Genomic DNA, 27,616 nt, shown 5'->3' with positions numbered 1-27,616 from the left:
TGAATTTTAAAAAGTGTCATTTTTTACAAACACGAATCCAGTTTCTTGGCCATATTATCGAGAACAAGAAGCTATAGCCGACACCATTGAAGATTGAAACCGTTTCGAAGTTCAAGACGCCGCAGACCCTGAAACAGCTTCTGAGTTTTTTGGGTCTTGCAGGATACTTTAGAAAGTTTATCTACAATTACGCGGTGATAGCCAAACCATTGACTGACCTAACGAAGAACAATGCAAAGTTTGTAATTGGCCCAGACGAAGAGAACGCTATTGGAGTGTTGAAGAAATGTTTGACATCAAACCTAGTGTTAGCCATTTACAATCAGCAGTACGAGACAGAGCTCCATTCGAATGCATCTCGGTTTTGGAGCCGTGCTTATGCAAAAATCACCAGACGATGGGCATTTACATATAGTGTATTACATGAGCAAGAAGACAACAGATGCACAACGCAAATACACGAGTTATGAGTTGGAAATACTTGCGGTCATTGAAGCATTGACGAAGTTTCGAGTTTATCTTTTGGGTATTCCATTTAAGATTATAACGGACTGCAACGAGTTCACCAAAACACTAGAGAAGCAGAATCTGTGTACAAGGGTGGCAAGATGGATAATGCTTTTGCAGGAGTAAAACTACGAAGTCGAGCATCGCGCAGGATCCCGAATGCGCCACGTAGACACTCTTTCAAGATATCCCATTATGTCCATAAACGACGGAAGCATTTTAGTTGGCATAGAACAGGCGCAAAAACGAGACTAACACTTGAAGACGATCATGAAGCTTATCAACGACGACAGCCAACCATACGAAGACTACTTTATAAAGTCACGAATCCTCTATAAATTAGTCAAAGATGTGGAACTGATTGTGATTTCAAAGGATATGCAGAAAACTATCATCGGCAACGCTCACTATAGAGACACTTTGCTATGAAGAAGACGAAAGCGTTAATCTGCAAGGAGTATTACATACCAAATGTAAACGACAAAATCAAGAAGTACATCGATTGCTGAATACCTTGCATATTAGTAAATCGCAAGCGTGGTAAACAAGAAGGTCTTTTGCACCCCCTGAAAAAATATGACGTGCCGCTGCAGACCTATCATATTGACTTTTTGGGTCCACTGGAATCAACCAGAAAACAGATTCAACCAGAATCAACCATTGGTGAAGAATGAAGAAATTATTTTTCAGTGGCTAAACCCATCCCGTCCAGCAGCTTTTGTTGGTTTTTCCAGATTCTCTCATTCAAACTCTGCTACAGTTGATGTAACCCTGCTAAACATGCGCTTGTGGGTCAGGCACCGGTTTAAGGATTTCTTTAGCGAAATAAATCAATTTGTAATAATGAAGAATACGCGTCACAACTTTTATACGCGGTACTCAGTAGGACATCCTCATTTGCGTGTATATCTACCACCCTGTCCCAGCTCCAGCTCCCCTCTACCACCTGCTCCCTCTCCAATGCTTTCGCGCTCACCAACAGGCACGCACACATTTGGAGTGCGTTATCGCGCCATCTGCTGGCAAAAACTGAGAAAACAATAACCGTAATTCAACTTCGTCGCGGCTGAGGACGGGTAGATGGACTACAGCAAGGCCCCTGCTCCCCCTGCTCACCCCGCTCAACCTTGTCCACCGCCCGTTAAATTTATGGACTGGCAAGCTCCAATACGAGCCATAAGGAATTGTAAGGGATAAAGGAAGCTGACGAAAGTCAACACACTGGAACATTTTCCAGAAACTGATGGCTCCAGCTCAGGAATTTAGCTTGAGGAGATCAAAACATCTAAACAACAAGATGGGCCCAGAAGGGCAGCTGCTTTGCAACAACAGATTTGCGGCTCCGTCCAATGAGGAGGACTCCTCCGAAGATGGCCAACCAGCTCAGATACCAGATCAAAAGCCGAAGCAGGGACCTCAACCCAAAGCAATAAAGCCCCCGCCAATCTTCATCCTGGATGTGACAAACATTAATATGTTCACCAGCGGTACCGCATCTTCTTTGTAAACATTGAGCCGGACAGCAACAACAAAGAGGCCTTTAACATCCACAGAATTTGACATTCAGTTGTCACTGTTGAGCACCCTCTGAAATTTGATGATGTAGTGCAGTGCTACCGTTGCCAACGTTTTGGGCAAACCCAATGATATCGCCGATTAGAGGAGCGATGTGTAAAATGCGGAGGTGACCATGAGTCCAACACATGCGTCAAGGGCAAAAAGACCATACTCTCTGCCCACATTGTAAAGGCGATCATGCGGCTTCCAACAAGGGATGTCCAGCCTATAAAAAGGCTAAAAACCTGTCAGCGCCAAGGTCAACCAGGACTCAGTAGTAGACTAACAGGGCCCAACGCCTGAAAATCAACTAGAAGCAGTAGTATTGCGTATGGAGTCAATGATGCTCGACAAAATGTTTAGCCAAATGACAAACATGTTAGCTACAGTCATGTCGAAGCTATGCAAATAGACTTAAAAGTTACCATATGGAATGCGAACGACCTCTGCAATAGCAGGCCAGAGGTCGAGCACTACTGCAAGACCAATAAAATCGAGATATTGCTCATCTCCGAGACGCACTTCGTTTGGGTCGTATTTCACCATAAGAGGTTATGAGTTCATGTACTCTAACCATCCCAACGGAAGAGCCCGAGGCGGAGCAGCCATCCTGGTCACAAGCAATTTACAGTACACAGTACTACCACCTATTCAGAAAAATCAACACCGCGCTAGGAGAGCTTACTATCGCTGCCAAGTCACAATGCGAGAGATGAGGAGTATGCAAAACTGTTAAACCTAGTTGGTAGTAGATTTATCATCGGCGGTGATTTCAACGCGAAGCACTTCTGCTGGGGCTCCAGAGTCAACAACCCCAAGGGACGATCGCTATACAGACAGATCCAGTCTAATAACCTGAACTGGCACTCTACTGGCGCGCCAACTTACTGGCCCACCGATGCGCTCAGGGTTCCAGACGTTCTGGACTTTGCAATTTCCCGTGGCGTGGACCCAGGAATAATACAAACTTTGGCAGACGAGGACCTCTTCTTTGACCACAGCGCGGTTAAACTGCTCATAAACGCCCCAGTAAATATGAGCTCGGCGCCCAAGAGGCTTATGTATAGAACTACTGATACTGCTAGGTACCAAAGCTGGCTGATCAGAAATACCAACCTAAATCCAATCTTAGACAGTGGCCAGGATGTTGAGGCTGATATTAACGCGCTTACCAACAACATTCACCAAGCAGCTGCATATGCGGCCCCGACAATTAGTCATCGGCACCGACCTAGGATCCTTGACAGGGAAATCCATCTATGGAGCCCTCAGATCGCCAAACTACTACACGCAAAACGTAGACTCAGGCTAGTCTGGTTCCTAACAAGGAACCCACGTGAGGCATCCTTGAACAGAGCCGCCAAGGCGCTAAAGGAGTTGCTCATCAGTCTGAGGAGGGAGTCATTCGACAATTTCCTGGAGGAACTTGAACCCAATCAACCACAACACAATTTGGGGCAAGTCACCAAAAACATAAAACGGCCAACAAAAAGGGATTACCACACCCGATGAAATCTCCGAGACAGAGCAGGAACCAACTAGCACTCAAGAAGCCAGCAGTCAAATACCCACACTACCGGAAGAGGAGACGAAGGAATTAATTTCCGCGCTTATCAACAATAAAGCGCCAGGCGATGATGGCATCAATGCAATCGCACTGAAGCTGCTACCCCATTTAACTTATCACTATGTTCTTTAACAGATGTCTGCGTAATGGAAACGAGCCCAGGTAGTAATGATAACAAAGCCTGGGAAACCTGAGGCCAATCTTGCCCCTTATTGACCGATCAGTCTTCTGGCTACGTTCTCCAAAATACTCGAAAGAGTATTCTTGCGTAGAGTGTTGCCAGTATTGGACGAGGCTGGTTTGATCCTCGATCACCAGTTCGGCTTCAGGCATGGTCATGGAACCCCTGAGCAATGCCACAGAATCGCTCTTGAGTCCAAGAAATACTGCTGTGTTGTAATGCTTGATGTTAAACAGGCATTTGACCGAGTCTGGCACACCGGCCGACTTTTCAAAATCAGGAGGAATCTACCGCAGGCCTACTAAGCGTTCCTTGCCTCATACTTGACTGACAGGCAATGAAGGCTTGGTGAAATAAGGAAATGCGAGCTCCACACTAAAGAGCATCAGATATGGCGACCCCCAAGGCAGTATGCTCGGCCCACTGCTTTACAATCTTTACACTGCAGACCAGCCAGTGATTGAGAGCCCCGACCTACTCATCGCCACCTACGCTGATGACACAGCACTCGTAGCCACTACTGATACACCGGACGAGGCCTCTCAAATAATGCAAACAGAGCTGGATTTAGTTAACAGCTGGCAGAGGAGGTGGAACATCGCGGTCAACAACGATAAGTCCACAGCCACCACATTCGGGTTAAGGCCGGGTAACTGTCCAGCTGTATACCTGAGCTGGACAGTTACCCGGCCGGTGTCATTATCCCGGACGAAGAAACGCCGAAATACCTTGGCAGGACACTAGACAGGAGGCTAACCAGGAGGGCTCACCTGCTCAAGAAAAGAAAGCAGGCGGAAGACAAGCTGATGAAACTCTATTGGCTAATTGGCCGCAAAAGCAAACTCAACAAGCGGTCATTAAACCAATATGGGCATACGGCATTCAACTGTGGAGAACTGCCAAACCAAGTAACAAATTTACCAAAATATAGCCCTTCGAATAGTAGGAAATGCACATATTTACCACGACAATGCCACAATCCGCAGCGTCCTTAACATACCGTGGGTAACGGAAGTGATCACTGAGAGTAGCACCAAGTACCTCACACGCTTGCACCAACACGATAACAACCTAGCTATTGGCCTGCTGGATAACAGCAGAGATCACCCGCTCGACGTTCCCTGGAACTAAGCGGCTAGACATATCAAAATTATTCATAATAACTTAATAATAACATAATTGTAAGATAACTTAAATAAGATTGCCAAGTACCCAAAGAGAAAATTTAATAATTTTCTGCGAAATACAGATCTTAAATAAAGTTAAATCAAGGCTCAAAAAAAAACGAGAAGGGGCGTGTGAGACGCTTCTTCCGCGTCACATCTTTTATACCCGGCACTCAGTACAACATCTGCACTTTAGCGGTGTTTTGTCAAATTTTAAATTTTTTCTTCATCTGTCATCTACATCTACAACACTACTCACACCAACACGCCCTTCCCTAGACCCACACACTGCAGACTCGCGGCAGAGGCAGAGGCAGCGCCCGGGACGGGGTGGGTTAAAAGTCGGTAGATGCAGAGGGAGGGCAGAGACAGAGGACCAGTGAAGCAGAAGCAGAGTGTGAATGAGAGAATATGAAAAGAACAACAAAAGCTGCGGGACAGGGTGCGTTTAGCCACTGCAAATTAATTTCTTCATTCTGGCTATAATAATGAACCAATCGGATTCAGTACGGTTTGCAGGTTTGGGAGGTTTTCGCCTTTTTGCGGGGGCGGGGGTAATTTTTGAAATACACTGGTTTCAGTGTGAGCATACAGCAGTCTGGAGCCAAAATTTGGTGGCTCTAGCTCTTATAGTCTCTGAGTACTAGCCGACAAGTAAGAAGGACAGACGGACAGACAGACATGGTTCTATTGACACGCCTATTGATGCTGATCAAGAATATATATACTTTATGGGGTCGGAAGCGCTTCCTTCTGTGCGTTACATACAACCGTTATTCACACAAATACAATATACCCTATTTACTCTTCGAGTACCGGATGAAAAAAAATGTTTTTAGCCTACATCACTTCTAGCCTGATTTTGACCCAATAGTCATTTGCATTTCAAAATGTTGTATATTCTGTTATAAACCTTAATGTGTCTATTTCTTGTACGGCCACGTTTGATGATTGACGATAAGGGAATAATTCCACTCAGGAAAGGATTTAAATTAGCTCATGAAAGTGTCAGTGTTAAGCTAATACTACTTGACAAAATCGAACTTTTTTGTCCGCTTCGAACCAAAATGACTTTTTCTGTTAAACTGACTTAAGTCGATTGTATTTTTTTGTAACGGTTTTTTTTTAGAGGTAGCGCTTCTTTTCTTCACATAACTTAAATATCTTACATCTGGTTATAATAAACTAAGGCATTCCTTAAAGACTACAATTTGGGCTTTTTACCTATAGTGAAAACAATAATTCAATTAAATATATTTTTATAAAGTTCAAAACTGCTTTAAAGGATGTTTAATCATACTGAATATTTTAAATACATTTTTATACCCGGTACTCGAAGAGTAAGTGGGTATGTTGCATTTGTGCACAAAGTGAATGTATGTAACACACAGAAGGAAACGTTTCCGACCCCATAAAGTATATATATTCTTGATCAGCATCAATAACCGAGTCGATTGAGCTATGTCTGTCTGTCCGTCCGTCTGTCCGTCTGGAGCGCCTGGATCTCAGAGACCATAAAGGCTAGAGCCATCAAATTTTGCGTCCAAACTTCTGTATGTTCACACTGTTACAAGTGTATTTCAACAACGAGCCCCGCCCCCTTGCGCCCTAACAAAAGGACAAAAACCTCCCAAAGCTACAATTTTTAAGATAAATGAAAAATAAAGACGCCATTCCGTAGGGAATGACCATATCTATCTGATCACCAAATTGGGATCCGATTGGATCATTACGCAATGAAGAAATTAATTTTCAGTCTCTAGACCCACCACGTCCAGCAGCTTATATTTGTATTTTGCACATTCTCTCATTCACACTCTGCTTCGCGCAGACACAGCTCTGCCTCTGCCGCGTCTCTGCCGCGTTTCTGCCCTGACATTGCAGTGTGTCCCTCTAAGGGAGGGTGGCGAGCTAAAGGAGCGTGTTGGAGTGAGTGTTGTAGTGTTGTTATAGTGTTGTTAATGTAGACGACAGATGAAGAAAAAATGTAAATTTTGACAAAACACCGCTAAGGTGCACATGTAGTACTGAGTGCCGGGTATAAAAGTTTTGACGCGTAAGAAGCCTCTCACACGTCCCTTCTCGTTTTTATAATAAACTAGCTGACCCCGCGAACTTCGCACCACCTAACAGTCAATGAATGTCGTGTTACTTTTTAGCTGAACTAATTTAGGCTTTGATGAACGTAAAACAATGATACAAAATAATATGTTTATATAGATAGAAAAAAAAAGGACCAACTTGATAGCGCGTGATTTCATCGTTGGTATTGGATGTTTGGATACCAAAAACCGCCATGTCGCTCCCTTTCGTGACATATTTGTAAATGTATTTAATTGACTTGACCGAATTGCAATCACTTGGCATGCGCTCTAAAGCAGTCTTGAACAGCCTGACCAATGCATGATGTTCATGAAGCATTTGCTGTAGATCTTGGAGAATTGCTCTCTTTGTAGCCCTTTGTTGATCCCTTGACGCCTGTCAAGTTGTTCTTCCATATTGCCCATATTGCAAGAATGTATGCTGTGCATCTTATAGGATGTAATAGGATTTTCATTCAAGCACTTTGTGGTAAATGACATTCTTTGTTTTTTGATCAGGCGCAAGAACAAATAAAGCGGATGGTTTGCCGACACGTGAGCATGCCACGTACAATTGACCATGAGAAAAACATTAATTTTTTAGATTGAGGCCACAAATAGTCAAGGATTGGCCCTGTGATTTGTTGATCGTCATGGCGAAGCCAAGACGCATCGGGAATTGAATTCGATTAAACTCAAAGGGCATATCCGTTGGGATCATCGGAATCCTTGGAATAAGAACTTCCTCATCTTTAAATTTTCCTTTAAGTATCGACGCGTGAATCACATTGCTCATCAGTTTTCTTATCACCAAACGCGTTCCATTGCACAGTTTTGGTTGGTTTAAATTTCTAAGCATGATGCCAACTTTAAGTTTTAAATTGTGCGGTGGTAAACCAGGCACATCCAAGGAGTTTAAAAATTCAGTTGGATAATTAGTGGCTTCTTCTTCGTTTGTTACACAGTCGAGAGATTTGAATGAATATAGAGTACCTACGATTTGATTTTGAATTATAAGATTAATTATAAGGTCATCTACATCTTTATTTTAGCGGCCAGAATTGCTCGCTCACTTAACCAATGATATCCGGGAATACGTTGTTGATAAGCTCGTCTTTTGATTATACGAAATTGCAAAATTTGGAGGAAATGTCATCAAACCGCTCGATTTGTCAACAAGAACACGGCCATTACCGATAGTCAGCAATTGCTTCGAGAAATCATCAGCAGATAGATCTTTCAACAATGCAACACTCATATTTACAGACAGTTGAAGTTTCTTTACATATCGCCACAGATTTGATGCTTTAAGGCAAGCGTTTATTTCGTCTGCAGCAGTAGATCTTGGAATGACTGGTAGTGTTTGTCGGAAATCGCCAGATAATAAAATCATTGCATCACCAAACATCTCGAGTCATTGCGCAGATCTTTTAATGTTCGGTCAAATCAATGACATGAGGAATGTCTTCCCAGTTCCACCGGGGGCATAAAAAAAAAATAAGCCGCCATTTCCATCATCAATTGCATTAATCAGTGTATCATAGACTTCCCTCTGCTTAGGATTCAACAGAGGTACATTCGTTTGAACTGATTGGATTAGTTCATGTGGATCATATTCATGTTCACGTTCCAATTCTCATTCCTAACCTAACTAACAAACTGCCGCACATGAGGTAACACATATCTTCGATCAAGAGCAAAGTCTGGTTATGGATCTCCTCATTCACCTCAAGATCGTAATTTCTTGAGCTGACGCGAATTCGATGTAAAATATCTTAGGACATGTTATTTTTGTATTTGTTCCACAGGTCAAGTGGGTTTGATGGGAAGCATGTTGAAATGATGATAGCAAATAATGTGCGTATCTGACTTGGAGATGCAGAAATAATTGCTTCAGCGATTGTCGTGTCCCAATGAGTATCGTTTTCAAGCAAATTTAGCTCTTGACATGCTGCACGAAATGTGGGGCACACGATACCATTAACAGTTCGCAGTGATTCAAATGATGTTGGCCCTCGAACATGTACCAGTAAAAACCGCAAATAGAAACATTCATCATTCTTCGGATGAACTGTGTAAATACGACCAAGAGCATCAGTAGAACGCATATCTGGATGACCAGGAACTGCATCGCCTTGCTTCCGACGTTGCAATTTCTGCGATGTGGCGTTCCAGTGTAATAACGTGGCATTTCTGAGTAAAGCAAAGTTCGTGCGAACGGATCGCTTTGACAAATCGCAAAGAAACTGGTCAGTGTTGTCGATGGAGGTGTTTCGGCACGTTGAGCAGCATTCGACGCTGTGAAATATACTCTCTGACCGTTCTCTAGATGCACCCCCAAATGTAAAACAGTGGGACGTTCGTGTGACGTTCGTAAATAGGGAATGAAAATATACGCCAAATTGCTTCATTGCAGTTCACATATCTACCAACTTGATAGCGCGTGATTTCATCGTTGGTATTGGATGTAACAAATAAATAAAACAAATATTAAATATGATTAAACAATTACAAATGAACAACAAATGTACTTATTAGACAAATTTCTGAACACACACATGGTGTCTTCAGAAAAAAATAAAGTTTTGGCTTTAAGGCCGCATCAAACAGGCCATAAGTTGTTTTTAAAATGTATTCTGCTACTCGCGACGGAAACAAATAAAAAAATCAAAAACCATGGCAATCGGTCCAGCAGTTCTCGAGTTATAAGTGCTTTACAAATTACGACTTTCTTTTTTATTTATATATATAGATACGTAAATTGGTTTCAGTTCGTATGAACTAAATTTTCGAAATTTGACTTCAGTTTAACAGTTTGTGCAAATTTTCTGTAAATATGTAGAAGTGTTTGTTATATTAGTCTTTATTATAGGTACGTATTAATACCAAAAATTTGGGCTTTTTACCCATAGTGTGATGATGTAAAGGCGGTAGGTCCACTAGTTTTAGCATAGATCGGTATGGTGGTAAGGGTCTGTCAGAGTCCAAATTCAAATTGTTTTTTGTTTTTGAACGTCATTTTCATCACTTTGTCAAATGTAAGCTCCCTGCTTCGGTATTATCTGCTGTGGAATAAGGTATTTTGCTTAAACTATTTACTCTATCCATCGACTCGTCATGCTTTCCCCCCACGTGGAAGGAATCTTTTATAATTCCTCTTCTTAAGAAAGGTGGTAAGTCTGACGCAATAAACCATAGAGGTAGTTTGGTTTCAGTAGCGTTTATACTCTCTGATATCCTAGCCTTCATCAAGACGGACGGACGGACGGACAGATGCTGCTTTTGAAGTCTTTCCTTATGCGATTTACGACATTGCACCATGCACCCCCGAAGAGCCACCCCAAGGAATGTCACGAATGGTCATTACAAGGAAGCATTCCTGAACGTACCCGTTTTTAGGTTAGCCCTAGCAGGACTAGTAGTAATGCAATGTGCAGGAGATGAGGTGGATGTGAGCCCACCCAAGACACAGAAAATTTGATTACATTTGATGGTTGGCTAAAACTTGCAGCACTTGAACTTGCCGAGCACAAGACGAATGCTGTCCTAGTCATATCAGGAATCAGGTAGAACGGCGCCGATAACACTACTCGACACGATTTTTCCCCAATGAACCCAACCCACTTTTTATGAAAAAAATAGGGCTTAGAGATGGTCTGACAATTTTCTTTCTATGTCAGAACATTTTTTTATGAATTTTTAATGTTAAGTATTATTTATACTTTGTTTATCTAAAAAGCTGATTAGTGCAGCTAACAAGTGGACCCAAAACCTTTGCGGTTTAACGTCCCGTTTGGCAAATATTAAGCTTTGAAATGCAAAAATGTTGATTTTTGTGAGGTTTTTTCCGAAATTTTGATTGTAAGAACTCGGGAAAATCTGGTTTTCCAACGCAAAAAAATTTAAAAAATCGAAAAAAAGGACGACTTTTAGGGTTACGCGAGTTACCGTCACGGTAACCCCTCCTAAACCACAACGTGTCCCCCTTCAAATATCAACTACTACGCCACTGTAGTTGTTGCCGTTGCAATCCATTTGGATATCCTGCATAAGTGCGGAGTATGCTACATACAATGTACAGAACCTGTATATGGAATCTTATTAAAAACCAAGTCCTAACACATCGTGTAACTCGCGCCCAACTGCCAGAGTATGCTTCCGTACTCGAAAATACAGAAAAAATACTGATATTAAAAAAATTCCCAAAATACGTCGGTATGTAACGGAAATATTCATGCTTCTCAGGATTGATCGAGCATTTTTAGCTCAAGCGTCCCTCTATAGATTTTGATGAGCAACAAAGTAACGACGCCGAAATAACCTGAACCTGTACATAAAAAAACGTGAAGTTAGGTGTGAGTCACTTCTTACGCGTCACAACCTTCATACCCGGTACTCAGTAGAACATCTGTAAGTACCTTAACTGTAAGTTTTTTTTCAAATTCAAACACGCTCCCTTAGCTCGCCCCCCTCCCCTAGAGCCACACACTGCGGAAGCACTGCAGAGGTAGAGGCCGCACACTGCCGAAGCAGAGTGTGAATGAGAGAATGTGCAAATCTAAACTTGGTTGTCATATCTCTTTTGGTCTCTGAGCACTAGGCCCTCATAAGGACTGACAGACGGACATACGGACAGACAGGCATGGCTCAATCGATTCGTCTATTCATGCTGATCAAGAATGTAAATACTTTATGGGGTCGGAAACGTTTCCTTCTGTGCGTTACATGCATCCGTTATTCCGCACAAATACAATATACCCTATTTACTCTTGTTGGATTGGGATCCGATTGGATCATTATTAAAGCCAGAATGAAGAAATTAATTTTCAGTGGCTAAACTCAACCCGTCCTGTAGCCTTGTTTTTGGTTATTTGCACATTCTCTCATCCACACTCTGCTTCGTGTGGTGTTCGGCTCTGGGGGAGGGGGGAGAGCTAAAAGTGGGTGTTGGCGTGAGTGATGTGATGTAGATGTAAATGAAATATGTAGAACAAATTTAAAATTGTAAAAATAAACCACTTATTTACAGTTTTAGCACTGAGTACCGGGTATAAAAGTTGTGACGCGTAAGGAGCGTCTCACACGTCCCTCCTCTTTTACAATTTACTTGACAAAAGTTTTGACACGTGTGTCCCACTCTCGTGTCCGATTAGATCCGGGAAGCCTCCTTGGTTCACCAAAGAGTTATTCAGTCTAAAGAACCTAAAATCAAGACTATTTAAAAAATCTCAAGAAGTTCGTTCTCCTTCTCTTTTTCGTTAAGTAATAGCTCGATCTTATTTCTCTGTTCCTAATGCTTAATGCTATAGGAACTACCTATTTCGATGCAGGATGCAATTTGACAGCTTTGTTAACAGTAAGCGTAGAGCGTACGTACATCCATCCTCGCTTTCCTTTCCAAATACCTCGGCTAACAATGATCAGGCAATTGGCGATCTTTTTGCACAATTTTTTCATTCAACGTATTCCCAGTAAAGCTACCCTGGTCATGTGTATCCATACAGTTTAGCAAGGTCAATCCCATCTAGTGGGTTCCCAGCATTAAAGGAAACGAGGCAGCGGACGCTCTAGCTAAGAAAGGCAATCGAGTTGGCAAATGAAAGACTCGGGAACGTGCCAGTCGGACGAATTGCAGACTACTAGCGGAAGTCTTCACAGCCTCACAGAGCATGCAGCCAAGCAAGGCATCACCAATCGAGACGGCTGCAGGAAATGTGATAAGCCAGTGGCTATTGAAACCGTGAAACATCTCATCTGCATCTGCCCGGCCTTCGCAGGAGCAAGAAGAAGATACCTAGGCGCCTCGGTGCCTAGCCTACCTAACCTAACCTAAGGCCGTGCTTTTGGAGCTCTATTTGTCGACGTTCATCAGCGATCTCAATCGATTAATTTCTTGTGGGAGATAAGAACGAGTTGGTGGAATTGAAGAAGCGGCTCCTTTCTGAAGCGAATCTGAAGGCAGCTCAGCAGTTTTGCGTAGCGGATCATGTTGACAGGGGGCTATTCCCCCTCGCCCTCCCCACATCGTACTGCTTTGGGAGGCTGCGCTTAAGACAGCAAACCATAATTTATACCATTCCGCTTCCAGTTCCTTAGTCTGCTTCGATGACCTCAGCGCACTCGTGTGTTTTTTATACCCACTACTCGAAGAGTAACGAGAAGGGACTTGTAAAACGCTTCTTACGCGTTACAACTTTTATACCCGGCACTCAGTACTACATATGTACTTTAGCGGTGTTTTGTCAAATTTTACATTTTTTTCTTCATCTGTCGTCTACATCTACAACACTTCTCACACCAACACGCTCCTTTAGCTCGCCGCCCTTCCCTAGACCCACACACTGCAGACTCGCGCCAGACGAACATTAAAAACAATTCTGGCTATAATAATGATCCAATCGGATCCCAATATGGTGATCTGATGGATATGGTCATTCCTTAAGGAATGGCGTTTTTAGTTTTCTTTTATCTTCAAAATTGTAGGTTTGAGAGGTTTTCGCTTTTTTGCGGGGGCGGAAGGGGGCGGGGCTCATTTTTGAAATACACTTGTAACAGTGTGAGAATACGGAAGTTTGGATGCAAAATTTGGTGGCTCTAGCTTATATAGTCTCTGAGATCCAGGCGCTCAACAAGACGGACGGACAGACCTACAGCCGGACAGAGCGACGGACAGATGCTGATCAAGAATATATATACTTTATGGGGTCGGAAACGTCTCCGTCTGTGTGTTACATACATCCACTTTGAGCACAAATACCCTATTTACTCTTCGAGTACCGGGTATAAAAAGGGTACCCCCCATAAAGTATGTTCATTTTTGATCAGCTTCAATAGCCGAGTCAATATAGCCATGTCTGTCTGTCCGTCCGTCCTTTCGTCTTGTTGAACACCAGGATCTCAGAAACTATAAAAGCTAGAGCCACCAAATTTTGTATCCAGATGTATGGCTGTATGCTCACACTGTGTATTTGCGAAAATCGGCTGTATCTACAATGTTGAAGATAAAAAAAACTAAACACTATCTAATGGATCACTGGATTGGGATCAAATTGGATATTTATTATAGCACGAATGAAGAATTTGATTTGCAGTGGCTAAACCCCGTCCAGCAGCTCTCTTTTATTTTTTGCACATTCTCTCATCCACACTCTGATTCGTGTAGTGTGCGGCTCTAGGCGAAGGGGCCAGAAAAAAGCGTGTGTGGGGTCGGAAACGCTTCCTTCTTTGTGTTAAATTTTTTCCGCACAAATACAATATTTACCCCATTTACTCTTCGAGTACCGGGTATAAAAAGTCGGTTTGGTTCCTTGAGGAAAAAAAAGTTCGATTTTGTCGAGTAGTGTCATTGACTCCCTCAGAGCACTGGCAAGTGTTTCAAAACTGTCTCCCAGTCCACTCTGAGGAAGAGTAGCCGAACAGTAGCAACACTGACGATACCCTTGTGGTGCCTCCTCGATTAAGTAGCTCACATTATCACATCCTTCCCCCAACAGTCTCTACCCAAATCCCAACGACCATCACACACCGGGCCGAACTAAGAGTGTTATTCGATCCTTGCCGAGAGTCAGCCTGGCTGGAAAGCCACCGCGGTAGAAGACTCTGAAGCGAGCCCAAAGACGCCGCATCTCGGACTTGGGGTGGGTGGTGAATGGGCTCCCAAAACTTATACCTTGGCGCAGTGGCTATGTAACCATGCAGCTACTCTTCCTAATGGTAACGTTGCGGGGGGCGAGTTTCCATCGTCAAGTGCCCAAGCAAAACATACGCCGAGAGGAGAAGTGCTGGCTACCTTCTCCGCAGTCCAAATGCCACCAAGATGTCCAGCACATTAAATCAGTTTTAGTGGCCATCGAAGACGCTGCCTAACTTTGGAACAGAAGCGTCGAACAGAGAAGCAGCGCTCGCAGGAGATAGCTGGGCCAGCCCCGAAGAGCCAAGAGTTCTGCCGATCGTCTCTTTCGAGCAAATTGCTATGGAGAGGACGCTAATCGGTGTCGTAGACAAAGGGATAGAGTTTGTGTACCCGCCTGCACGAATGAGCCAGATCTCTTCCTGAAGATGTTTGTAGAGGGGAAACACTCTCCTTCCAGCATCAGATTGAAAGGTGGTAAAAGCTCAGACGTCACATGGACCCTCAGACCAGGCGGTGGTCATTCTCAACAAGGAGTCGCTGGCCCCGATTGAGGCAGCTAAAGGCGAGCTGATATTCGGCTTCAGCCCAGTGTCCATCAAGTCCGACGTAGCGTCCGAGGCGCGTTCTCTAGACAACCCAGTCGAGCATGACGTTACCTCGGAGATCGAGGCACCGGAAGGTGCATTGGAGTTGATCTAGGACGGGTGCTCCTCGGCGACCACGCTGATGCATGACTTCGAGTATATGTGTCTCGAGCATGACGCGATATTCGACGAATCAGAAGCAGATATTACAGTGGTTGAGAAACCCGATGCTAAGACTAATAATCTTACAAATCCCTGTAAATCAGCAGCAGATTCCCTAATACTCCTCTGGGACAAAAGTGGAGCGGATGTAGGCCTGTTCTATGAGCCTTGGGTTGGACACAAGGTCTGTGGACTAGCGACGAAGGAGTATAAGCTAATAGCTGCTCAAAAAGAAGGTAAAATTCGAACCTGTAGTCTTGCCAGAAGGCATCTAAATATCTTTCCGCTCCGTAACTTTAGCAACGGCGACAACACCGAGTTGCAAAGGAAACACCTGAGACTGGCGTCCCCCTACATGGCTCACGAGGAAATTGATCCGAGAGGTAGGACCCAAGCCTGCTTATAGGCTAGGCTAGGCTAGGCGCCAACTTTCACTGGGTGACTCTTTTTTTCCCGGTATTCAGTCAGCATATACATATGTACATATGTATGTACCTTAGCGTGATACATATGTATGTCAATTTCCTTTCCGTAATTTTGAAATACACTTGTAAAAGTGTAAAATCACTGAAATCTGGATGCAAAATTTAGTTGCTGTGGCCTTTAGGTTAGGTTGAGGTGGTTGTCAAGATTGCCACAATCCCGACACTTAGGCCGGTTTCGGCCCGTTGTGATATCGCTTGGATCTACTCCTCTTCTCCTCCCGCTTTGCAAGGTGTCAGCCGTGGTTCCAACCCGGTGCCCTTACAAAGTTTGCTATCTTCATGGGAAAGTTCGTTTAGAAAAGCTAAGCCTAAATATCGAGCCTCCTTCTAATGAGATCCGAACAGATGTTCCACTATATCCTCCTCGTCCTCGACTATACAGCTGCGACAAAAGTCGTTATAGGGGCACCAACCTATTTGCGTGGTTGCCTATTAGCACTAAGCAAACAACCCATAGAGACTCCAAACATCCAAAACACTGGCTGCATAAAGAGTATAGGGGATTGGTTCCCAGTTCCTTCGGCTCTCGTTGCCGATGACTTCGTCTGAGAGAGTTTGAAGCAATGATATAAGGAGGTGCTTTTGCGTGGCGTTCTAGGGTGTTCGGTCTCTAACTGTTCAGTGCGTGCTCGCTTGTTCATGCAAAAGGTTGTGTGCGGACGAAGTTGTTCGTTGTTTTTGCTAATAAAATTTGATTTATTGAGAATTAACAGCACAAGCAAAAATATATATACTAAGAAGCCAAAATAACGACTACTTTCAAGTAGTAGGTGATTGAAAAATTAATTTTAAAAAAATAACTTATACTCATTTTCTTGTCATGGGCTACTTTAACCACCATGCCATCATAGGGTTAATCCGTCACACGATAGTCTCGGTTCACTCACACTAACTGCGCAGAACCCTTTCACTCTCACTCACAATCAGCATCCATACGTGACAAACGGGCCCGACGGCACCTCCTTATATAATTGCTTCATGGCGCAGATCAACTATGCTGGCATAACTTGGCCACAGTTCATAGAAGTGTTTATTCACAGCTATGACGACTCTGAGACGCCGGGCGCCATCTTGTTGGACATGCCCAACGGACGGCCGAAGACAGGCGAGGGCTTGTCCGCATATGGAAGCCGACAATTGACGACTAATGACCAAATGGAAGTCGATTAAACTGGAAGAAATAGCTGTGCCTTTCGTATTGGCACACACATCGCAGATCGACACCATACTGCAACATCTACTTTTCACCACCAATATAATGAATACTTAGAAGTGAACTACAGCAGCATTTGAAGACTTTAGACCATTCGATCAGCCCCGATAAGAAGAGGTTTAAGGCACACAATCCAATGAATTGGCAGTACTGTGGGAATCCTGGATATAAAATGCTGGAATGCCCGAAATTCCCGAAAGGGGAAGGCCGAACAAACCAGACCAAAACCATTATATGAAAACCCATTGGCGGGACGCGACAGGACTGGAGGGACTTCTTTTAAATGCGGAGACATCGGTCATATTGCATCCACATGTACGAAGGGAACCGCTGTAGCGTTTAGCAGTATGAGTGAGAAGCGAGTGTACGTCTGTGTCGTGCTGAAGCCGAAAGGAGTTTTATATCAATTTGGTGAGCTCTTTCCATTTTTCTTTGACTGAGGTGCCGAGTGCTCTTTGATCAAAGATAACTTAGCAGAAAAACGAGAAGGGACGTGTGAGACGCTTCTTACGCGTCACATCTTTTATACCCGGTACTCATTACATCTGTACATTAGCGGTTTTTGTCAAATTTTACATTTTTTCTTCATCTGTCATTTACATTTACAACACTTCTCACGCCAACACACTCTTTTAGCTTGCCACCCTCCCCTAGAGCCACACACTGCAGAGTCACGGCAGAGACGTGGCAGAGGCCTAGTCAGAGGTACGGAAGAGGCAGAGGTCGCACACTGCGCGAAGCAGAGTGTGGATGAGAGAATGTGCAAAAAAGAAACATATCCTGCGGGACGGCTTGGGTTTAGCCACTGCAAATGGATTTTTCTCATTCTGCCTATAATAATGGTCCAATCGCATTTTATATGATAGATATGGTCATTCCCTACGGAATGGCGTTTTTAGTTTTCCGTTATCTTCAAAATTTTAGCTTTGGGTGGTTTCGCCCTTTTGCGGGGGCGGAAGGGGGCTAATTTTTGAAATTTTTTTAATTTTCTCGAACATTTTATTAATAGCGGATAAGAGGTAGGTATTTAGGTTCCAATTTAGCTTCTTATCTATTACCAATTCTAGGTAACTGCCACTGTCGCTAAAGGATAGCCTACATTTTTTTAGTGTTGGTTGAGAGGTTGAGTTTTGTTAGTGAATAGTAAAAGTTCCGTTTTCGTTCCGTTGTCCATTCAGACAATCGTTCGAGTTTTGTGGTCATAAGATCACACTTCAAAAAATTCTCGAGTACTAATGTATGCTGATGATGTTAAGCTTTGCGTCCAGTATAAGGTCATTGCAGTTCAATCTAGCTTGCAAACAGATCTCAATACTTTTAGTCATGGTGTGGTGCAAATATGTTACACCTTAATGCCTCGAAGTGCAATGTAATGACTTTTTATCGCTCCAGCCCCCTCATGGCTCCTTCCACACTCTGCGGTAGTTCTCTTGAGAGAATTACATTGGTTGATGATTTGTGTTAAACTAGACCCCAAGTTACTTTTCTGAACACATTTCTACATATGAAGAAATACATAAAGCCATGGGTGTGCTTGGTTTTATAAAAAGGTGGTCAAAGGAGTTTGATTACCCCTATATAACGAAGACTCTCTATATCTCGTTTGTTCTTCCGATTTTAGAATACGGCTCATGTTTATGGTGCCCTCAGTACAACATACATCAGGACCATATTGAATCAGTGCAGAAAAACTTTTTACTTTTTGACCTGCGTGGCCTCAACTGGGATGCAACTGTGAGACTGCCATCCTACCGTAGTTGACTGCGTCTAATAAACCTTCCATTCTTAGTTAGCCGTAGAAATTTCTTGGTGTAATTTTTATGCACAACTTGATCAAGGGAGATGTAGCCAGCCCTGACTTGTTGAGCCGCATAAACTATACGATTCCCATTATAACCACTAGAAACTTCATTCCTTTTTTCCGTCCACTTTGTAGATCGAATTATGCCTTACACGAACCCTTTTCGGATTTAAGCGGATTATAATTCCCTCTATTACATTATAACCTCTACTAGCTCCCTTCCCCTTCTTAAATATCTTATACTAGCCTACCTAGCTATAGTTGCTCTAGTTTAGTCGCGATTAGCTCTAACTTTCCTCGAATACTAGAATATTATTTCCAACATGTTCTCGACCGGTTCGATTTTACGCTTCGAGCGTCGTGCGGCAGCGCCCCTCGGTCGGTTGGGTGGGAGGAGGGCTGCGTTCAGCGGGGTTCCGCGCGTAAGAGGCTTCGGCTTGGTGTATTGCATATCAATGTCCAGACAATATATTTTATGGGATCGGATACGATTCTTTCTGTGTGTAACGTACATAAACTTTCGAGAAAAAATACCTATTTACTCTTCGAGTGAATGGTATAACATTTGATTTCGAGATTTTTTGAATAATGGAATACATATTAAGATACCAAATACTATTAAAGAAACCAAATATTCTCTATTTAAAAAGATAGTCGTATATAAATAAGGTATTAAATAAGCCCTTTGGTCTTCGTCGTTATCTTATTATTATACTGCATTAGGTCAAAACAAATGTACTAAAAAACGCCATACTTACAATATGCGGCTGAGAATTGGAGTCAAGCTGTTTTTCGACATGAATGTTTTTAACATAGCCTTCGGGTAACAGACTTTCCAAGTTTATTTCTTTTAAGTCGACTAACCAGATATCATTTTAGGTTGTTTTTTTTAGCTATTAAGTAATTAGAAAGTGAAGAGGGAGAACCAACTTCTTGAGATTTTTTAAATAGTCTTGATTTTAGGTTCTTTAGACTGAGGTTTCAAAAATAGATGGTTCTGTAGAAAAATCTGTAGATACTATGAATATGCTATCCGAATCCTAAAAAAAGTTTTATCTAGATGAAACGAAAATTATGAAATGATAGTTAAAGAGGTAAGATTAGATTTAGCAAGGTACGTATACAATTTTTATTTTCAGTTATACGTAAAATTAATTTTTCATAAATTTGTTAAAAAAAGTATAATAAAACAACAACAATTTTATAATACATATAATCTATATTCTATATATAAAGAAGTTCGTTCTCACGGTGTTTGTGACTGAACTAATGACATTTTTGTTGCATATGAAGAAGGTACGCGGATCGGATGTAAACTATAACCAATTTTTACCTTTTAATCGCGATTCTTATAAAATTGTTGTTGCAGTTTAAGGTCTGCAAATAGGTTTTAATTTTTAATTTTAGTGTTTTTAACGAAATTAGCATTGCTTGAATAAAATAATATTCATCTGTGCGTATACTTACTTTTTTGTTAAATTTTATTCAAAATTTTTGTGGGAACATTAAGGATAAAAGAAGCGTTGTTGCCCCTTCGAACAGAAAGGGCAGACGATTCTAGAAGATAATGTGCATATGGGCATGTAGCTTTTGCTTGAAAATCTATCACAAGAGGCGCGAAATGAACGAAATCAACATAGTCAATTGGAAAGGAGACAACCGCGACATCCCAAAATTGACAGTCAGACAAAATTACCAACTACGCCAACTAAACTCTAACTTGAGTTAGATGGCATATATTGGGAATAAAGAAAAGTGCAACTTCCTGAAATTGAGTTAACACCCGAAACATTTAACAGTCTGCTCATCGGCACAGATCATTAAAAGGAATGTACGGAGCAAAAAATTTAGATTTTTGTTGTTTATCAAGTAGGTCACCACACAATTAACCTATATAGTCGTGCTTTTAATGTGTCTGTTTTTGGATTAAGTAGGGATTTGCTTTATTTATCAGAATGTTTTGTGACATCTATGTACATCGAACATTCTATTTCTAGTGTTCGTTCGGCAAACAACTTTTTTTTGAGTTCAATATTTTCAGTAACATTTTTTTTCTAATATTCAACATAAAGTACCTGGTCAATTCCTGATAGCCACTGCAAATTAATTTCTTCATTCTGACTATAATATTGATACAATCTGATCCTTATTCAGTGGTCTGATAGATACATATGGCTTTTCTCTACGGGATTGCGTTTTTTCTTTTCTCTTATTTTTATACCCGGTACTCGAAGAGTAAATAGGGTAGATTGTATTTGTGCGAAATTTTGCATCCATACTTCTGCATGCTCACACTGTTACAAGTGTACTAGGGGTGGGTGGTCTAGGGAAGGGCGGCGAGCTAACGGGGCGTGTTGGTGTGAGAAGTGTTGTAGATGTAGATGACAGATGAAGAAAAAATGTAAAATTTGATAAAACACCGCTATAGTGCATATGTAGTACTGAGTGCCGGATATAAAGTTGTGACGCGTAAGAAGCGTCTCACACGTCCCTTTTCGTTAGAAGTTAGAATCGCCCCAGAAAAAAAATGGTTCTAATATACATATGAGATTCTGCTGAATGCCCTTTTATCTCTTCGAGTACCGGGCACAATAACTAATCAATCAAGTAAGTTGGCTTGATGTTGTCCTGTATATGTGCTTTGTATTTGGGTAATCATCAAATTAACACATACGTACACAAAAAGAACACGATCGCTTGTATTTAAGTATTGTATTACAATAGCATATTGTATACATATGTATCTATGTTCGTACAAATGTATCTACATATGTATAAGTGCCTTATATTGAACTGTAAAGCAACTCTCACTTTCGGATAGAGTAAACGAGTTCCACAATATCTATCTTTGTGGTGAGTTTCTGGGCATGTTGTAAAGCTGTGTTTTGTGGTTGCTTAGGCAGCTGTTTAACTACTGAGATCTATAACAGAAACAGAAAAGTTTCACCCAAGGCTTTAATCGGTTGTGAATTGTTGAATGTTGAAGATATACGATTTCCTCTAAATGTACATTCAAGTTTTTTTTAAGTAAATAAAATGGATTTATGACTAAAAATTGGTTTTGTATGTTCATTTTTGGTTTGGTTAAATATTGAAATCAAAAGTGAAAAAAAAAACACCCAAGAGATTGATATCAAATTTATTGCGATATTATTTAAAAGCTATGTACTTATGTATATGTATATATATTTACATATTCATATATGTACATATGTATATATAAAACAAATATTAAATTAAGAAAGATACATTTTTTTAAAAATATTTTATTTAAAGAATCTATGTATGTAGATAGTTGATTTTTGTAATCTGAACCAGTCGCAACATTTTCTGTAATACATTTGTATGTATATGTATATGTTCTTATGTGTACAATGAAATAAAAAACATTCCACTTACAAATTTATAAATAATTTCAGGTAAAAACGTCTCGGTCGTGTCAAATATATATAAAAGTGTAGAGATGATACGGTTCGCAGTCATGGTAGCCTTTCTGGATTATACAAGGAGGGGGAAATTCATTAGCCGGGCGGTGCTTACATTAATGCTACTGTGCATCGGAATCATCATGCACCATGATATGTTACCGGGAGCACTTGCCGTGAGCAATAATGCTGGTAGTGCGGCGCGCCCCTTGTCAGGAAATGGGAATACAAATCCGCGGTTACCTCGTACAAGTGCCAGTCAACTCAATAGTGGCAACAGCGCCACCACAAGTTTCAAGCTTGCCACAAAATCATTAAATACATCTCGAAATGGAAACCTGCGAACAAGGTCTGTTATTTTGCATTTTTAAAGACGTTTGTTGTTTGTATGTACTTATGTATGTATGTATGTATGAACAGAGATTATATGTATGTATGTAGGTACATATGTACAAGGTACACATGAACATATTAAAGAAATCCGCTGGTCAAAACAAAAGATTGCGCTAACAAACAGGTTTTTTGCATAGTGGTTAACTGTAAACCTCGCAGGCATACATACCAAAACCTAAACCTATTTAAAAATATGTGCAAGCACATACAAATGTACATATGTATGTACATAAATGTACAATCGTCCATGACGCTTACGTATTGTATGTAGGTATATACCTATATACATACACAAATGAACATACATGAATTTGCCTATTAGTAAATACAAGGAAAGTGATGGGAAACCGATTTCGGAATAAGTGCAGTTATACATACATATATACAAACATATTAATTCAAAATTATTTACTATTTTTTCTCAATAATTTAATATTTTCTAAATAAGGAAAACATTTCCAATCCTAATAAAACTTAAGAGTAGGGAGAAGAAAGACTTTTTGGTTTAGTTCACGCTGCTTGGTGGAAAACCGGTCTGTTTATTGGTGTGGGAAATGGTCAACCCAGATGTGTTGACTGTGTTCACTTTGTTAAAAGTGAATGTGATTCAAATGTGTACATATGTACATACATACATATGCATGTACATACATATGGACAGACGTTTAATTGAAAACTGTACGGAGTGGGAAAAGCTTAAAAAGCGCACAGGTTTTTTATATAATAATGTGGATTAAGCAAGGATTATACAGTCCGAAAAATCTAACTTTTGGCCTACACGATCTGTACCAACATTTTTATTTTCTCGAATTCACTTTACTATATTTTGAAGGGTTTTTATACACGGTACTCATTAAATATAGGGGTATATATTTTTGGTATGATTTTTGGTAGATGCATATATACATATACATATGTAGGAACATACATATGTATGTACATTCGTACATATATACATATATACTGTAACTTTAATTGTCGGCATGTCGGCTAACAAGTTTAATATTGTAGTATTGTATTGTATTGTGCATACTACAATATAAAACGAGAAGGGACGTGTGAGACGCTTCTTACGCTTCTCAATTTGTATACCCGGCACTCAGTACTACATCTGTACCTTAGCGGTTTTTTTGTCAAATTTTACTGCGGGACGGGGTGGGTTTAGAATCAGCAGGGGCATAGGCCACACACTGCAGAAGCAGAGAGAAAGAGAGAATGTGAAAAAACAACAAAAGCTGCGGGACGGGGTGGGTTTAGCCACTGCAAATTAATTTATTCATTGTGGCTATAATAATGATCCAATGGGATCCCAATTTGGTGATCTGATAGATATGGTCATTCCCTACGGAATGGCGTTTTTAGTTTTCTTTTATCTTCAAAATCGTGGGTTTGGGAGGTTTTCGACCTTTTGTGGGGGCGGAAGGGGGAGCGGCTCAGTTTTGAAATACACTTGTAACAGTGTGAGCATACATACTAGGCATACTAGCATACTAGGCGCTCATCAGGACGAACAGACGGACGGAGAGACAGACATGGCATTATCGACTCGGCTATTGATGCTGATCAAGAAGATATACATCTACTTTATGGGGTCGGAAACGTGTCCTTCTGTGCGATACATACATCCACTTTGTGCACAAATAACATATACAATATTTACTCTTCGAGTACCTGGTAAAAAAAAAAAAAAATTATATAGTGTTGCTATATAGATTTAGTATTTGTGCACAAAAATGCACCAGCAGTTTTATTTTGTTTTTTGCACATTCTCTCATCCACACTCTGCTTCGCGCAGTGTACGGCTCTAGAAGAGGGTGCCGAGCTAAAAGAGCGTGTTGGCGTACGAAGTTATGTAAGATATACATAAAAAGTGTATCACACGTGCCTTCTCGTTTACAATGTACTTAACACAAATTTTGACACGTGTGTCCCACTCTCGTGTCCGATTAGATCCGGGAAGGCTCCTTGGTTCACCAAAGAGTTATCCAGTCTAAAGAACCTAAAATCAAGACTATTTAAAAAATCTCAAGAAGTTCGTTATTCTTCTTCTCTTTTTCGTTAAGTAATAGCTCGATCTTATTTCTCTGTTCCTAATGCCTAGTGCTATAGGAACTACCTATTTCGATGCAGGATGCAATTTGACAGCTTTGTTAACAGTAAGCGTAGAGCGTCCGCACATCTATCCTCGCTTTCCTTTCTAAATACGTCAGCTAACAATGATCAGGCAATTACCGATCTTTTTGCACAATTTTTTCATTCAACGTATTCCCAGGAAAGCTAACTTGGTCATGTGTATTCATATAGTCTACCAAGGTCGAATGGCATTTCTTCCCTTTGTTTAAAGAAGGCTCCTTACTTCATGATTTTCAATTAGTTAAGCCGGTATTTTCACCGGGCCCTGACGGACTTTCCCGGCTGAGTACTCAGGTACTGTGCCGAGTCTCTGTGCTGACCTTAGCTTAAACTATTTACTCTATCCATCCATTCTATTAGCTTTCCCCCCATCTCGGTAGGGGTTTGGCGCTATAAACCATAGAGAGCTATACCTCTATAGGTACCTCTTATCCGCTATTCCTAAAATGTTCAAGAAAATTTTTAAAATTTCAAAACCTTCCAAAGCTACAATTTTGAAGATAACAGAAAGCTAAAAACTCGATTCCGTAGGGAATGATCATATCTATCATATAAGATGCGATTGTACCATTTTTATAGGCAGAATGAGACAAAATCCATTTGCAGTGGCTAAACCCAAGCCGTCCCGCAGGTTATGTTTTTTTTGCACATTCTCTCATCCACACTCTGCTTCGCGCAGTGTGCGACCTCTGCCTCTTCCGTACCTCTGACTCGGCCTGTGCCACGTCTCTGCCGTGACTCTGCAGTGTGTGGCTCTAGGGGAGGGTGTGGGTGGGAAAAGAGTGTGTTGGCGTGAGAAGTGTTGTAAATGTAAATGACAGATGAAGAAAAAATGTAAAATTTGACAAAAACCGCTAATGTACAGATGTAATGAGTACCGGGTATAAAAGATGTGACGCGTAAGAAGCGTCTCACACGTCCCTTCTCGTTTTTCTGCTAAGTTATCTTTGATCAAAGAGCACTCGGCACCTCAGTCAAAGAAAAATGGAAAGAGCTCACCAAATTGATATAAAACTCCTTTCGGCTTCAGCACGACACAGACGTACACTCGCTTCTCACTCATACTGCTAAACGCTACAGCGGTTCCCTTCGTACATGTGGATGCAATATGACCGATGTCTCCGCATTTAAAAGAAGTCCCTCCAGTCCTGTCGCGTCCCGCCAATGGGTTTTCATATAATGGTTTTGGTCTGGTTTGTTCGGCCTTCCCCTTTCGGGAATTTCGGGCATTCCAGCATTTTATATCCAGGATTCCCACAGTACTGCCAATTCATTGGATTGTGTGCCTTAAACCTCTTCTTATCGGGGCTGATCGAATGGTCTAAAGTCTTCAAATGCTGCTGTAGTTCACTTCTAAGTATTCATTATATTGGTGGTGAAAAGTAGATGTTGCAGTATGGTGTCGATCTGCGATGTGTGTGCCAATACGAAAGGCACAGCTATTTCTTCCAGTTTAATCGACTTCCATTTGGTCATTAGTCGTCAATTGTCGGCTTCCATATGCGGACAAGCCCTCGCCTGTCTTCGGCCGTCCGTTGGGCATGTCCAACAAGATGGCGCCCGGCGTCTCAGAGTCGTCATAGCTGTGAATAAACACTTCTATGAACTGTGGCCAAGTTATGCCAGCATAGTTGATCTGCGCCATGAAGCAATTATATAAGGAGGTGCCGTCGGGCCCGTTTGTCACGTATGGATGCTGATTGTGAGTGAGAGTGAAAGGGTTCTGCGCAGTTAGTGTGAGTGAACCGAGACTATCGTGTGACGGATTAACCCTATGATGGCATGGTGGTTAAAGTAGCCCATGACAAGAAAATGAGTATAAGTTATTTTTTTAAAATTAATTTTTCAATCACCTACTACTTGAAAGTAGTCGTTATTTTGGCTTCTTAGTATATATATTTTTGCTTGTGCTGTTAATTCTCAATAAATCAAATTTTATTAGCAAAAACAACGAACAACTTCGTCCGCACACAACCTTTTGCATGAACAAGCGAGCACGCACTGAACAGTTAGAGACCGAACACCCTAGAACGCCACGCAAAAGCACCTCCTTATATCATTGCTTCAAACTCTCTCAGACGAAGTCATCGGCAACGAGAGCCGAAGGAACTGGGAACCAATCCCCTATACTCTTTATGCAGCCAGTGTTTTGGATGTTTGGAGTCTCTATGGGTTGTTTGCTTAGTGCTAATAGGCAACCACGCAAATAGGTTGGTGCCCCTATAACGACTTTTGTCGCAGCTGTATAGTCGAGGACGAGGAGGATATAGTGGAACATCTGTTCGGATCTCATTAGAAGGAGGCTCGATATTTAGGCTTAGCTTTTCTAAACGAACTTTCCCATGAAGATAGCAAACTTTGTAAGGGCACCGGGTTGGAACCACGGCTGACACCTTGCAAAGCGGGAGGAGAAGAGGAGTAGATCCAAGCGATATCACAACGGGCCGAAACCGGCCTAAGTGTCGGGATTGTGGCAATCTTGACAACCACCTCAACCTAACCTAAAGGCCACAGCAACTAAATTTTGCATCCAGATTTCAGTGATTTTACACTTTTACAAGTGTATTTCAAAATTACGGAAAGGAAATTGACATACATATGTATCACGCTAAGGTACATACATATGTACATATGTATATGCTGACTGAATACCGGGAAAAAAAGAGTCACCCAGTGAAAGTTGGCGCCTAGCCTAGCCTAGCCTATAAGCAGGCTTGGGTCCTACCTC

At 41.6% G+C, this 27,616-nt stretch overlaps 1 protein-coding gene and 1 long non-coding RNA gene across 6 annotated transcripts in view; one reads left to right on the top strand and one right to left on the bottom strand.

Annotated features, from left to right (window-relative positions):
• The first annotated feature begins 21,869 nt into the window (after positions 1-21,869).
• Positions 21,870-27,616, top strand: part of LOC117591328 (protein O-glucosyltransferase 2) — a 52,161-nt gene continuing 46,414 nt past the window's right edge. For 3 of the 5 annotated variants that reach the window (XM_034284543.1, XM_034284544.1, XM_034284542.1), the window contains exons 1-2: positions 21,874-22,000; positions 22,357-22,711. In XM_034284543.1, the coding sequence (XP_034140434.1) occupies positions 21,982-22,000; positions 22,357-22,711 (374 nt within the window). In that variant the 5' untranslated portion in view covers positions 21,874-21,981. Of the gene's footprint in view, positions 22,001-22,356; positions 22,712-27,616 lie in introns of all 5 variants that reach the window. The other 2 variants (XM_034284548.1, XM_034284545.1) reach the window with 2 other exon arrangements.
• On the bottom strand, positions 22,236-22,950 carry LOC117591329. Its single transcript, XR_004574385.1, has 3 exons — positions 22,831-22,950; positions 22,337-22,700; positions 22,236-22,267 (listed from the first exon to the last, which is right to left on the bottom strand). It is a non-coding gene; the product is annotated as an uncharacterized LOC117591329 (long non-coding RNA).

The sequence above is a fragment of the Drosophila guanche genome, unplaced genomic scaffold (assembly GCF_900245975.1).
Source record: "Drosophila guanche unplaced genomic scaffold, DGUA_6, whole genome shotgun sequence".
In the NCBI taxonomy this organism is placed as follows: domain Eukaryota; kingdom Metazoa; phylum Arthropoda; class Insecta; order Diptera; family Drosophilidae; genus Drosophila; species Drosophila guanche.
This window is presented reverse-complemented; position numbering and strand designations above follow the sequence as displayed.